At 36.2% G+C, this 16,452-nt stretch overlaps 1 protein-coding gene across 1 annotated transcript in view; it reads right to left on the minus strand.

Annotated features, from left to right (window-relative positions):
- USH2A (usherin) overlaps nucleotides 1–16,452 on the minus strand; it is a 642,834-nt gene that overhangs the window by 445,457 nt on the left and 180,925 nt on the right. Inside the window, exon 20 of the mRNA XM_074351610.1 lies at nucleotides 12,924–13,154. Coding sequence (XP_074207711.1) covers nucleotides 12,924–13,154 — 231 coding nt within the window. The remainder of the gene's footprint in view (nucleotides 1–12,923; nucleotides 13,155–16,452) is intronic.

Genomic DNA, 16,452 nt, shown 5'->3' on the forward strand with positions numbered 1-16,452 from the left:
TCCCCACCCCCTCTTCCTCAGCCCCAGCCATCGCTGATCTTCTTTTTGTCACTACAGATTAGTTTGCATTTTAAAGCATTTTATATAAATGGAATTATAATTGATTACTCTGTCTTCTTTACTCAGCACATCAGTTGAGGTTTGATCCACGTGGTTGCTCATATCAGTAGTGTATACCTTTCTGCTGTGGAGTAGTATTACACTGTATGGATATACTGTTTGTTTACCCACTCACCTATGAACAGATATTTGTGTTGTTTCCAGTTTTCTGGCCATGCTCAATGTAGGTGCTGTGACTATTTATGCTCATGCTTGTTGCACGGACAAATCCTTTCCTTTCTCTTAGACAAATACCCTGAGAGGAATAGCTCATTCATATGTTTAACAGAGTAGACATGGAGATCTTGTCAAAATGCAACTTTCCAGCTATTTCCCCAGATCTGTGGTAGGAATCAGAATTTGCTTCTTTTTATTTTATTTTTTTTAACTATTTACCCAGGCTGATTCTTACAAAGAAGTCTCTCTAACATTTTGTGAGACATTCTGTAGTCAAAACTAATAGATGACTTTTAATGAGTCAATCTATTAAAAATATGAATAGTTTTACTAAAAATATCAACTTAATTTGGCAGACCCGCTTATAAAGATGACAAAATTAAGATAAATCTTTAATGTAGTGGTCTTGAAGTGCATGACTTGGCCCCTTCTTATATTTCAGCCTCATCAAGCACCATTTTTCTTGCTTTCTGTGCTCTGACCATATGGGACTCCTCCAGCTTTTTTGGATTACAAAAACTGCATTTTTTGGATTACAAAACTTTTCCTTTGAGAGGACTTGAATCCTCTAGACTGGCTCAAATGATCCTGCTATCTGTTACAACAATGTTCTACATTTTATTTCTGGACTTTGTATACTTGAAATCTTTTTTTCTTTTTGGTAACTTTTCAAACCAAGGTATAAAAACAAGGTGCACAAAGTATTAGGATATATTTTGATGGACATTTACAAAGCAGACACATACGTATTAACACCTCTCTGACTAATATACAGACTAATTCCAGGCTCTCAGAAGACTCTGTTTTGCTTTCTTTCAGTTATTACTCCATCTTCTGGCTTCTACCACCACCAATTAATTTTCCTATTCTTGAAATATATAAATGGAATACTAGACTGTTTTGTTTCTAGCTTCTTTTACTCAATAGTAGGTCATGAGATTTATCCATGTTGCTGTGTGAAGCAAGAGTTGGTTTGGTTTTAACTGCTATAAATAGTTTACTGAATCAATGCATTACAATTTATTGTCCATTTTATTGCGATGGAAATTTGGTTTGTTAGGTGTTTTTCATTATTAGGAACATAAAGTTCCTATGAACAACCTTGCACATGCTTTTTGGTACACATATATATGTACTGATTTTTGGATATATATGTGGCAGTATATCATTAGTATGTTTGTTTATCCTTACTGCCAGTACCATACTGTCTTACCCACTGTAGCTTTAACAGATAGTCTTAATATGTGGTAGTGTAAATCCTCCAGCTTTCTTCTTCAGTATAGCATTGGCTACCTAAATCTTTTCTTCTCCATATAAATTTTAGAGATAGTGTGTCAATTTCCACAAAAATCCTGGGATTCTGATAGGAACTACATGGATTTTACAGATAAAATTGGAAAGACTTGCCATTTAATGACTTTAAGTCTTCAAATCCATGAACACTGATACCTCTCCATTTATTTAGGTCTTTAATTACTCATGGTAATACTTTGTAGTTTACAGTGTAGAGGTCTTGCATGATTTTTTACAAGATTTGTTTCTAAATATTCTGTGCATTTTGATGCTATTATAAGAGGTACTTAAAATTTTTTCTTTTTCCACTTATTTTTTTTACTACTCAATAGAAACATTTGATTTATGCATATTCATCTTTACCCGACATCTTTGCAAAATTCACTTACTAAATTGGATAGCTTATATGTTATTTTGAATTTATACATATATATACAATCATCACATCTTCAAATAAAGACAGTTTACTTCTTTGACATTCTTTATATATATATATATATTTTTTCTTCTTTTGCTACATTGCTCTGGTTAGTACTTCCAGTACAATGTTCATTAAAAGTGGTGATGGTGGACTTCCTTGTCCTATTCCAGACCTCTAGGAGAAAAGATTCAATATTCTGCTATTAGGAGGTTCTTATACAAATAAATTTACCAGGATGCTTCATTTTTAGTTTGCTGGACGTTTTATCAAATATTATTTAATCTATATGGATAACTTAGAAGAGTTCATCTTTATTAGCTTAATGTGGTGAATCATATAGATTTGATTCTTGGTTTTATTTATTTTCTTTTTTTCCCCCTATTTTATTAATTTTTGCTTTTATTTTTATTACTTCATTCTTTCAATTTTAGGGGGATTATTTGCTATGTTGCTTCTGGTTTGTCTTGAGTTATAAGCTTAAGATAATTGATTTCTAACTTTTTTTTCCCTAATATACGCATTTGAATGTTCATAGCTTAAAATTAGTCTAATACCACTTAATCCATCAGGGATAAAACTGAAACTCTACTGAGATCCTAATTTAGCTATTATTTTAGTTCTAGAATTCCTGTTTTAATATATTCCAATTCTGTTTAAATTTTGCATTTTTCATTTATTTTCTTCATAATATTAATCATAGTTATTTTTAAGTCTATGTCTAGATACAATATTATATATATACACACATATATTTTCAATATATCTAGATTACTTGAGAATCTATATTTTATTTATTAGGTCTTAATTTTTTGGTATTCCTAGCAATTTTGGATTGCGGCACAAACATCATGTATTAAAAAAAAAAATAGACTCTGATTGATGTTATTTTCTTGCCGCAAATATTTAATTATTCTGGCAGAGAGACAATTTTTATCCCACCAGTAGATGACTGCTCTATTTCTTATTTGTTCTCACTGCTAGGATTTCAACTGAAAGTCTGGCATACTTACCAGAACCCTTCCTCCTTGGTAGGTTCTGGACTCTAATTTTTTTGTCTCTCTCTCTCAAGCCATGTTCCCTACCCCTATCCAAGACTATGCAATATAGGAATTAGGACATAAAAGAGAAGGAAAATACAAAGATAAATTAAAAAGCTCACCCACATGGTTTTTCTTATTTCTGTGATCTTGATCTCACAAGTCCCGGCAGTCCTAGATACTCACTAATATCTTTAGATTATCATACTTTAAAGAAATTTTATCCAGCTTTTTATTTTTTTCTGAGCAGGAGGATTTTCTGATATGCTTCACAGCTGGAGACAGCTCTGTCTCTTGTAGCTGGGGTCAGAAATCACTTGTAATTATTTAATTACCTGTTTGATGCCTGATATCACTGCAAGATTTTAAGCTCCCTAAGGTTAGGGACTGTACCTGTTTTACTCAATAACCTTTCTAAAACACCAATCATAGCATCTGGCAAGTGGGATGAAATTGAGAACGATTCACAAGACACTGACTAAATGACTGAGTTCCTCCATTTAAAGGTGGATGTAGAAAGCAGAGCCAAAGGCTTGAAAAATTTTTGCAAAAAAAATAGAAGGGGAAGCCTGATGAGAAGTATTAAGTTTCTTCACATGTTTAAAAGGACATAATGATACCATGATTGTTTAGGGACACACAGGTCGAGGATTAACAAAGAGCCCTTGTTTTGAAAATTATCAGTGATCTTGAAGAGAGCATTTACAATAAAGAATTGGGAGAAAAACCGCAGGTGACAGAAGGAGGAGTGATTGGTAGATAAAAAATTGAATACAATGAGAGTCTTATTTTTTAAAACTGAGAATAGGAAAAAGATCAGAAATAGAGTTACATTGATACATGCCTATTAAAATATAAAGGTAGCCACTAGAAATGCAGACGTGAGATGTAGAACATCCAGACTTCTAGAGAGAGAAGGCAATGTAAAATAACAAAGGTCAGAACTTCATAGACTGAATAAAATGAATGATCAGAGAGATACGGAGTAGAGAGAGGTTATAAAAGAGTATCAACAAGATTTATGTAGTTTAGGCACATACAATATATGTATGAATGGAACAGCATATAATTCAAAATCCTGATTTAAAAATTGTACATGCACATATAATAATAATGACCACTATGATACCGTGTGCTAATTCTTTAAGGTAATTCCTGCATTGAAAGCTTACAATAATCCATTTTAGAGATGAAGAAACTGAGTTTGAGAACAGGGAAGTGACTCATGCAAAACTAAACACCAGCATGCAGAGGAGTTGATTTTAAACTTGGGGAATCTGACTCCAGAACCAGCACTTCTACTACGGCCACTGCTGCCTTCCTTATGAACAAGAATGCTGACATCAATATCTCCATTGCCCTTGAAATAGAATTCAATCCATGTGATGCTGTTAATCCATCCATAGCATTGATCACTGTTGTTTATAAAGCACTTTCAAGATTAAAAGTGCTTTTTATTGTACTACATATGTTTATTATGACTGTCATCTGAAACCTACTGCAATAAGGCCTAATGATATGTATAGGTAAAAGTGTCAAAATGTTCATTAACTCAAAATTTAATAAGCCTAAGGAGATCCTGTATCTAAGAGACGTGCACCATCTCATTTCCAGCTACACCATGTCAGAGCGATGGTGGAGCAGAAAATTACTCTAGCTGTAGTAACTGAGAGAGAAGTAGCTTCACCAGAAACTAAGGATCACCAATAAGAATTCCTTTTTGCCACTAATACAATATCGTTTAAAACATTCTTTCTTATACATCTTAGGCCAATAGAGACTAAAAGAATTGAGTTATTGCTCAAAGCTATCAATTCTTCCAGAAAGGTAGCTCTCAAAATTATGTGATGTATCCTAGTGTATAGCAAGTCACTATTAAGCCAATCTTATAGCTAAGCAAACTTTCTTATGGATTTTTCATTTTCTAACTAACTCACTTAGCTAATTCTTTATTCAACACTTACTGAACATCTGGTAAGGGTCCTACGATGGGCAAGGCATTAATGTTATGACGGAAGAAAACAGTCATAAATTCAGTCTACTTGGGACACAGATAAGAAAGCAAACAATTTTAATGGCATGTAATAGGGTTAAAACAGAGGAATTCTGGTTTCTGCGGTAATACACAGGAGAGACTCCTGACCTCAATTTGGCATGGGACTGGGGGAGGCTGTTGGGAGGCTAAAGGAACAGCTCAGTTGACACTTTAATGATGATCAGGAATTAACCAGGTGAAGGAAAGAGAAGTGCCTGCCAATAAAGGCATTTCAGGCAAAACCATCAGGATCTTCAAAGACCTGGGAATCTAAGAGGATGGGGTACCTCCAAGCAGCTGGGACTGAAAGACAGTTGTACTGCTGGAAAGTAAACCAGGAGGTATATGAAGAGATCAGGCTGAATGGTAAGCAGGTAAACAGAAAAGGGTTCATGTAGGGCATCTTGATGGAATACTTCTGAAAGGTTCTGAGCAAGAGGATGATGAGAAATAGTATTATTTTGAAAAACAGCCTAGAAGAGAGTGAAACTTTTGGTATAGAGACCTACAACACAGACCTGGACAACGAGTGGCTGTAGAACTAGTGGATGGTTCCAAGAGATGTATCAGAGGAAGAACGGCCAGTAGAGGATCAACTGATGGAATGTGAGGGAGGGAGGGAGAAGTAGTATCCAAGGACATTTTCCAGGTTTCTGTCTCAAGCAATCAGTTATAATTCACTCTGGTAAACACAGAAGAAATGGATTGGGGGATGGGCGTGTGAAGAGACAGAGAATTCAAGAAAGAGGCATATACATTCTTTGTTCATTTTCTGCCTGGCTAGATAGATCATTAAATTCTTCACTCTCATCAACTTCCCAGAAGTCCTTGTCTTTCCTCTATGAAATTCTCCTAGGACACATTTTATTTGTGGGGATGACACGGCCACCACTGCCAGAGATAACTTCGATGACCTGAGTTACTAAGAAGGTATTTCTTCCTCCTTATTCCTCCTCCTGCCTCTCTTTTGAAGTTGCACTTAAGGTCAAAGAACCCCCCAGCTAAGACTGTGCCTCAGTCAAGAGAATGTAACTGACCTTCCCTTCTTGAATCTCCAAATGTCTGAGGGGTATTGTTCTGTGAGCTTCCTTCAATATACAGACCTTAAATGTGGTCTTCATAAGATTACCTGGGATTTCCTTCACTCCAATGAAACGCTTAGTGCATGATCTCGTAAAACATTTCTTCAGACCACTAGAACTCGGCTTTGAAAGATCCAGCATTTTGACAATGACATTACTGGAATTCTACCCGACTGTAAATGAAGTTAATCTTAATCTATACTCTTTTAGGCATGTTATACTTATCCTGATACAAAATAGTAACTATAGATACTTAAATATTTTAAATTAATTTTTCCAAGAAAATATATACAAAACAGTGCATTTTACTAAATCCAAAAGCAGTCACCTTCATAGATGCTAGTTTTGCTATCACTGCCATCAGTATGATTCTTTTTCTACTCAAAGTTCCTCTTTCTACCCATTTAAATTGGATGAAAAGAGAACTAAAATTAATCTCTTATACTGATGTAGAAGGTCATTAAGTGACAGAAACATATTATACTTTCACAATGAAGTCTTAAAGAAGATCCCAAAATAGCCAACATATTGTTAAGAAAAAGACACTAGACAATTTAAGTTGGTATATTTGAGATGATCAAAAACCTCGAGGACAGGGCGGAAAGCCTGTGTTTGAGAGAATGGCATGAGTGTGTGAGAACACACGTATAGTGTGCATGTTCAGGCAACAACACAACTTTATGTGGTAATAGAAGAGATGGGAAAAGTTGACGCTTTAAGCCACTTAGAAGAGTGTTAGCAGCTAACAGAAAGTTTATTTCAACGAACAGGTTATTCTATTGTACTGGCATGGTCAGTGCCACCTTGGCTTGCTGGCCACCTGAGGCCATGTTGGGCAGCATGTTGAGCAGAGTAGATGCTATTACGAGGTATTTTCACTTGTCAAGCATCACTATCCACTTGTGTTGGTTTCTCTCCCATTTCTTTGATCTCAGCTCCCTTCTACTTGGTGAATGGAGGAAAAACATAGCCCTCTCCCACCATCACCTGAAAGTTCCTGAGAATTTACTTGTACCTCTCTAGCAAAGGGAATAAAAAGTAAACTATCTTAATATTCACTTCTTAATGTTCCTAGTTATCATGGGTTAGTCTGACTTCTGTTATTCCAAGAAGACAGGCATTTGGATCCTTGTCCCTCCCCATCCAAAGAGATGAGCCCAACAAGACAGTCACATCTCTTCTGATTCTGTCCAGTCAGAAACACCTACGCAGAAGAGCCTCGTCATTACCCGAGACCCACTTCTTTACTTTGCTCCCAAGTTCTGTGTTCTTACTCTTGCCTTTGTTTTTCTGTATCATTGCTGCCTGCTTGCTAAACTGCTAGGCCGTAGATTTATATGTTTGGTTTTCAGTAACTATAGCCAAAATCTAACATCAAAGTTTAAATTAAGTTGTGATTTAAATATGCCTTGAAAAGACTTGGCATTTTATTTAGGTATTTTGGGGTTTTTTTTTGTTGTTGTTCATTTCTTTTTGTTTTTAAAGCACTTCCTGGTAAAACTACTTGCTCCCAGTCAGAAGAAAACAAATACTGGGACATCAAGGGTGTTGAGGGTCAGAATTAATATGCTTTTGGTAATTAGTGGATCTGAAGAAGTTTGTCCTGCTTGTACCTTCACTGTAACTGCTTATAATCAGCTTTTCTTTAATGCAGTGTTTAAATCTCTCAGTTCACTAGAAATAATACAAAAAATAATAAAGTATCAATATCACAGAGTAAAAAAATAGAAAATAGATGCTTTTAAAGAATATTGATTTCAGGGGGTTGCATTTCTCTCTTCATGGCTTGGTAATTAATTGTATTTCTGGGTATTAAAGCCTTTTTGTTCAGCCATGCTGGGGAAGGCAAGTACGAAGCGACAAAAACGTAAGACAATCATTTGGTGTCCTTGAACGGCATTATTATGAAGAAAGTGTACAGAGTTCTCATCTGCAAGATATTCAACATCAGTAATCACATTTTTCATGAAGACAAATAAAAGGGAATTACATCCAGGTGCACACGTGTGCTCATCTCCCCAGTGGGTTGCTACAAAGATCTCCCCAAAGGCAGTTCCTGATTTCTGGGCAGGGTCACCAGTAAAGGCAGTTTAAAAGGCTGGTGTGATTGGCATCTGGATACTACAATAGTCAAACCTTCCCCCAAATGATCATGGACCTGTTTTCGCTAATAGGAAAAGAAGTGACAAGGAGAGAGAGGGTCACCTTTGGAACGCCAGTCTGAGGATTTTAGTTTGCTGTTTTTATCAGGTTCCGTTTGGATTACTAGCATTACATGGAAAGGACTAAGTTCTTTGTGTAAATCAAATGGATTTACTCTGCATTCCTGAAAAAAAATAAGCAAATCTTTTTTTTCCCTCTGAAGACACAACGATAGCCCCCTTCCAACTGTGGACGGGGATGGGGGGGTGCAGTTTTGGAAGGATGAAGCACTGTTAACCCCATGTAACCAAGGGAATATTTCATTATGAGTATTCAGATGTTTTCTAGTTATAAGATCATGAAAGTATGTTTAATTTGCTGCTTCTTTACATCCTCTGATATAAGCCAAAAATTGAACATTCATTTCATGTTGAGTAATTTTCCCCATATCACTAAAGTTATCCCTAGAAGTTAACTTATCCCCATAAATTCTTCAGAATAGTAGCAAAAAAGCATAAAAATACGTTAATCTTAAAATTGTGAATGCAATATTATATGAAAGAACTTTAACAAAACAACTTATTTAAAAAGCTAAGTGTTTTTAAACTCAGATGCCTTGGTAATAACTTCTATTTTGAATTTTTGAGGCTACATAAATATCCTGTGTTTACTGACTTGGAATTTTAGAGGTTAAGGCACTGATCATCCAGTACAATCCTTGGTTTAATGGATGAGCATGATCAGACCCACAGGAAAGCAGTTTGTCTAATGTCTCAACACTAGGTAGATTAATTTAACTGTTTTCAAAAACAAAATTCAGTATCACAATTTAATATAGAAATTGCATATTACTCATACCCTAGATGTAACATTTAGGCAAACATATATTGTACATGTAGCGGCAGATGACTTAATAGAATGCTGACTTAATGAATTGCAGAAGACTCTTAGGAAAGCTCCTGTCTCATAGTAGGCACTTAATAAATATTTGTTAAGTGAGTGACAGCTAATAGCTAATGTTTATGACTGTAAAGCAATCTATGTGGCAGGCACTGTGCTAAGGTGGGCTATCTCCTGTGATCCTTATCTATCAGCTAGATCTCAATACTATAATTAGTATTATTATGCCAATTTTAAAGAAAAGGAAAGCAGAGGCACAAAAATGATTAAGCGGTTTTTCTAATTACATTTAGCTAATAAATAATGGAACCTGGATCTGAAACTTACTAGTTAGCCTACTCCCAAAGCCCTCATTCTTAAGCATACAGAAATGGGAGAGTTATTTGTACTATGATATAAACAACTGATAATATAACCTTCCTGGGAATCAGATTTTTGAAAGAACACTTGTATCAGAAAGGAAAGGGGACCAAAAAGATATCGACCCCCAAAATTCATTTGGTTAATTTTTCACCCCCAGATTTTGACAGAGCTCACCCTTACGATAACAAGGTTAATAATTTCTAATAGTAAGCAACATAGGCATATATTAACATGTTTGAATTATTTTCATTCTATCATATGCGGTAAAAACATTTAAAGCAAATATGGAAAAAGGGTGAGCTATGTAAGAGATTCCTTTCTTCAACTGCAATAATAATACTGAGGATTTCAACATACTGCTATGACCACGGAACATGTTATGAATGTATTTACAAATCCTATCATTGATGGGTGAAATATGACGTTCATTTTCTTATATAAAATATGTATAATAATATACAACACTGTATATTTGTTTTTGAGTTATTTGATATCTCTATTCATATTTCAGGAATCATATTAGTTAGAGTTTGAGATTTTGAAATGAATCAAAATAAGACATCTTACTTCTTATAATTATTCACTTTTTCAATATAATTCATCATCTTACAGATTTCCAGGATTTGCTCATTAAATACACCTCCGAGTCGAAAAACTGCATGAAATACACAGGTATGTGCACTGAAAGTTCTACTGGACACACAGCAGCTCAGCTCATTGAAAATAATTTTGCTCAGTGTTAAACATCAAGCTTTATTAACACTCGAGAATTAACTGCTATGGGGAAAAAATCTTTTCCCCAGAAGTCTTTGGGGACACAAGCAAATAAACAACATCAATACTATTTACTGTTCATTATCTAAAAAGCCAAAAATACGAAAGATAAATCTGAAAAGTTTAGCAGTGTTGGGCAAGGCAGATTTGGGTGAAATGATTTCATCTCCTTTCCTCATTTATGACTTTCAGATACTTCTTATTCCACAGCTTTCAAAGAACTGTCCTTGGGTGCCCCTTCCCCTTCTGCGGCAAAGCACCAGCTTCTGAACCAAAAGCCTCCAATGCACATTTTACCTCTAAAATTCTGCAGCTGTGGCACTTTCTGGGGAGCCAGTTACTGGAGCCTCATTTTCTCACGGACCATGTGGGGGAAAGTACTTACCTTTGAACTTGTACATAGGGTTGTCAAGGGATTGGGTGAGAGAATATATAGATAAAGCAGATGTACGATGCCAATTATACACTCACCTTTCTACACTAGAAGATGCAAGTTAAAGGAAAACCATTGAGTTGATTTTGTAAACTAGTCCTGGCTCATAATTGGATAAATTTAGTTAAACCATGATAATAATGAATATTTTCATAATGAAAATAATGAAAAATGTAAACCAGCTCAATAAAAGTCTCCAACCAAACCTGCCAACTGAGTCAAAGGGTCAAACCAATCATTTGGTGGTGACCTCATTCCTTTAAAAGTTAAGAGAGCCTTAAAAGTTAGCAAAGCTATAATAAAAAGGAGCTAGCAAGGCCCCAGAACGTGCCCGAATGCAGAAGAACTGCTATTCTCCAGGAATCACCAAAGCTCCAGGGAGCAGTTCAAGCCAAAACCGTGATCTCCCTGCCTTGTCCTTCAAATGATGTGCGCTCCAAACACATTTTCCGTGCAGCTGGAGGCTTTGTTATAGACAGAAGGATGCTGCTTAGTGAGGCCGGTGTTTACAGCCTAACTTTTTTAAAGAGGAATTTGGAAAACTTCCCAGACACTGCATCTGCCCCAAGCCCTTGCACCTCAGAGTATAAGGCCGGTGAGGGAGACAGCACAGACGACTAAATTTATTAACAGTGGACGGGCCACTCTATCTTTCACGGCAACAACAGTAGGTGATCCCATCAAAAATCTGTCTGCTGGCTAGCCAGCAAATCCAAGCTGACATGCTCGCTGCCGCGATACCCAGATGAATGGGAATGAAGGCTGTTTCCTCGAAGAAACACATCATGAGCCAAATGCTGGACCAGGAAGGCAGTATCTAGTTCCATCTGAGAAAAAGTCCTTCACTTTTTAACCATTGGTTCTTCTCCAGATACCTATCTTCCCTCTCCCCCCTCCTTTTTTTTTTTGACTTTTACGAATACTAAGCAGAAGCTGAGCATTTTAGGGGAGCTCAACAGTTGAATTTCCAAAACTCAGTGAGGAGTTTGATGTACTGGGCCAGGGGTGAAACACACATTAATCTCAATATAATCTCAGCCAGAATTTAATCATGATTCATTACAAACATACATCAGCAGCCATCCTCACTTAAAAGCAAACTATTTACGATTTTAGGTAAAAATAAAATGATACTTGAGCTACATTTTATAGCTCAAATTCCATTTCATTGTCCTCAACATATTCAACATTTTAAAGGCTAGCTATATGTTCCACAATGACTTTCTCATGGATTAAATGAATATCATCATGAGTTTACAGAATATACATTTTTATTTTTAATTTCTTTAAATGGGAAAATAAAGTATATATCATAATTATAGTTTTCTGTATCTGTAATAAAATAACACTTAAAAACTGTAACTCATAGAGGTAACAGGACTTCCAAAATACTGTAATACCAGTAAGACCAGGAATTAAATGAGACACATGAGGCCACACAGTGAGGGGTGGATCTTGCGTTCATTTAAAATTTTTATATTTTACTGGGGACTTTATTTGCACTGATTTTTATTTTAAAACTATTGTACTAAAACACTATTTACGTTGATTACTGGATTTTTGGTGCCTTGAAATTTTGTGCCTCACTTGACTAGGCCTGACCCAGAAAAGGTATGTTATCCCTGAAATTACTGTTTCCTGTAATGCTCTCCACAGAACGCGGGGTATTAACAGTTGTTATACTTAAAAAAAAAAAAAAAAAGTTACATCAAATAAGCTCTAGGAATACTTAGTTAAACAAAGTTAAATAGCTTTCTTAAAATTCTCTTTAGAGATTTTAATAACCTGATGTGTACTGGGACTCTCTGATAAGATAGGCATTTCTCAAACTCATTTGCCCACAGAACTCTCTTCATAGAGCAACTGAAAAATATTCCGAGAAACACAGTCTGGTAAATAATGTCCAAGAGTCATTTCCAGCACATACTTTGAACCAATAGGCCTGCCTTTCCACATCTACTTTTTTTTCCCCCTTTCTTTCCTCCACTTACCTGAATTCTTTCCCAGAATACTAAAAAGATACATATGTTGACAGAACCAAAGTTATAAAAGGCCTACATTAGTGTCTCTATAAACAAGCATAGCAAACATTCACTGTAAAGGGACATCAAAATAACTGGAAACACCTCAGGGCTCAGTGCCTCTTAAAACAATGTCAAGCACTTACCAGTGAAGTCTGTATTGACTGGGTGAGTGGAGCTAGGAAATTTGTAATATCCATTTCCTATGAAACGAGTTCCTTTCATCATCGTGGCCCCCGAAGCTGGCAGAGATGCCTCCCTCCTTTCCAGCTGATAGATAGGGGAGGGTCCATTCTGTTCTTCAGGTGGGAGCCACCGAAGGTGGACGGCTGTGCTGTTGATTCCTTCAACCAGAGGTGGCTGCAGCTGGGCTGGCGCTAAGTATTAGAAAAACCTTGTTACTTTCAAGGATGTGATTTCTGTCTCCAGACACATATATGCACACATATGTCCACGTGTCCCTGCATACATCACACTCAAAATCAAATCAGCATGGTCTCGAATATTCATATGGTTCTAGGAACTGAAAACATGAGATAGAGTTCATCTTAAATGTGACTAAAGAACATTTAAATGACTAATAAACACGCATTTATCATTAAACAAATTTTTTTCTTACAAATAATTTCTCTATTTTCTCTTATTCCATTAACAGATACTATACATTACATTCTGTTGGTGCCCCACCCAGATTCCCTTTACTAAGCAGGTGCTTCAGGGCTACAGCTCCTGTGCCCGCTGGTCTCTCATGGCTCATGGCTGCTCCGTTTTCTAGAGAAATCCCTTGAGTGGGAGCTACCCTACCCAGGAGTTACACCTTGTGAAACCAGTGACTACCAGCCAATGGTTAATGATCACAAAGCACAGAGGCCCTTGTCTTAACGAGGCGTCAAGTCAGGGCTGTAATTCACAGAAGCCAAGCAGGTAAAGGAAATGGTTGAAATGGGCTCCTTGGGGAGACAAAGAAACTGTGGGATCAGAGAAGAACAGGGTGGAGGTAAACTAAGTTGTGGCAGCCAGCGCTTGATTTAGGAATGATGACCCAATGCTGCCAATATTTTGTTTAAAAAAAAAAAAGTCATTTTACACATAATTTTCTGATTTTTAAAATTTAGCATCTGGTCTAAATTAAAATAAGCAAGCAAAAACCACTCTGAAAGCAAAAACCAAACAAAGCATCCACATGGAAGAACGAGCCTGTGTCTTGTCCAGCATAAAAGACTGTGGGCAGCTTCATGGGCCTTGGAGTGACCACACCACCAGCAGCAGTGGCCTGGGCCTTGGGCAGTGAGTGCCCAGCGCCTACACACACGCTGGGGACATGCTTTGTGGTCCTGGGACACAGGCAATCCTTTGGAGCCTCCAGAGAAGCTCCAGGAGTAATAGGTTTGAAACTTTCCTTAAAACCTACTGGATTCAAAAAGATACATGCATCCCAATGTTAACAACAGCACTATATACAACAGCCAAGACATGGAAACAACCTAAATGTCTATCAACAAAGGACTGGACAAAGAAGCTGTGGTACACTTATACAATGGAATACCACTCCGCCATAGAAAAGAATAAAACAATGTCATTTGCAGCAACATGGATGGACCTGGAGATGGTCAGTCTAAGTGAAAAGCCAGAAAGAGAAAGAAAAAATACTGTATGACATCACTCATATGTAGAATCTTAAAAAAAGACACAAATGAACTCATTTACAAATCAGAAACAGACTCACAGACATAGAAAACAAACTTATGGTTACCAGGGCGGGAAGCGGGTAAGAAGGGATAAATGAGGAGTTTGAGATCTGCAGATACTAACTACTATATATATAATAGATAAACAAATTTTTTTCTGTATAGCACAGGGAACTATATTCAATACCTTGTAATGATCTATAATGAAAAAGAATATGAAAACAAATACATGTATGTATATGTATTTCTGAAACATGCTATACACCACTGACACAACATTGTAAACTGACTATACGTCAATAAAAATAAAAATAAAAATACCTACTGGAAAGGAATCAGATTAATAACAAAGTTGTTGAAAATGAAGGCTTGTTTTGATTTTTATTTTCTTAAAACAGCTGAGTTTGTAGGATGAGATAAATACCTACTCTAAGTGTGTCAGCTGGACTTGAGGGGTGAAAGTGAAGAAAGGAAAAAAAACGTCGTAATCACCAGGCCTATTTATTAAGGACCTAAACGAAGGCTGTGGACTTTTCATTTACACATATGTTAACACAGCCTTATGCAGGCACAGTCTTTGCCTGTTTCAATAAATGTAATTTAAAATGATGTGAATACAAAAACTAGTATCTTTAAACCAAGAAAGGAAATTCACCTTAAAACAGCTTAGAACAGTGACCACGTGTTACTCTCTAGAAAGCTTGGCCAGCTTTGCGTAGAGAAACAATTAACTGTGATTCTATTTTCACGTTTAGTAAAGGAGAGAGGGCACTGAGCAAAAAGTTCATCAACTCAGAAAGATAATTAACAATTTTGTTCTTCTGCTGCTGCTGCGAACCCTGTGGTATTTTTGCTCTTACACATATGGATCTGTAAATTTTATGCATGATTTCCTTTAGTATTCTTTGCCAAAAATTAGCTACATGGTGGGTTCTCAAAGATTTCTTTCTATAAGCTATGATCCCTCTTCAAAATAATCCAAAACAAAATGAAAAGCTAAGCGATGCAGAAACTTCTTCTCCCACTAATCTCATCTTCAGAGTTTGGAGTTCTGTCTTTGTATTAAAAGTTCAGCAAGCCATTATTGGCTATTAGCTTAACTGCGGAAGGAGGACAGTCAAAATTTTTGAGTATTGGGCTCAGGGAAGCAATGGAGGACCGATTACATCTTTTTTAATTGTCTAAAATTTGCTACTCAGAAGCACAAAAGAGGAATTTTGATTTCTTCTGTTACATTTTCTGTATTCCCTTTAAGATTCCCTAGTGTTCTGGATACAAGGACCTGAACGTTTAAGTTTGAAAAATACCCTCTATTCCAGTGATAACCGATAGAACTTTCTCTAGTGGAAATGTTCTAGATTTGTACCGTCTAATGTGGTGGGTACTAGCCACAAATGACTACTGAGCACTTAATATGTGGCTAGTAAGACTGAGGACTGGAATTTTTCATTTTACTAATTTTATTTTAAATTTAAATAGCCACATATATACCTACCATGGCTACTATGTTGTACAGCAAAGACTTAGAGAATCACAAATTAAACATATTTGATGTATTAAGAACAGAATTTCCATTTTAACTAAATATTTAGTGAAATTATGAATAAGCTTCCTATACTTCTTAATAACTGAAGAATTTTATTTTTACTTAAAAGCTGCTTCTTTCTCAAGGTCCCATTTGTCTGACATTTGATAGTCTTTTGCTTTACTCCAGTCACCCAGGTGGATGAGGATAACGAAGCTCTGTACCACCACTGTATTCAGAGTTCTTTCCCCACTGATACATAATCCAAAATCACATCTTAAGCAGGAATATAATTTCAAAGTCAAACAAAATAAAAGGAATTCCAGCAACTCGACAGGTTGCTTTTCTGTTTGTTTTAATATCTACTAAAAGTGAGAGGACACAATTTTTTAAATATGGCAAAATGATTATTATCAATGAGGACACGTGTGCATTGAGAATCCACTAAAATTCATGCTGACT

This window comes from Camelus bactrianus, chromosome 23, assembly GCF_048773025.1.
Source record: "Camelus bactrianus isolate YW-2024 breed Bactrian camel chromosome 23, ASM4877302v1, whole genome shotgun sequence".
NCBI classification, from domain to species: Eukaryota; Metazoa; Chordata; class Mammalia; order Artiodactyla; family Camelidae; genus Camelus; species Camelus bactrianus.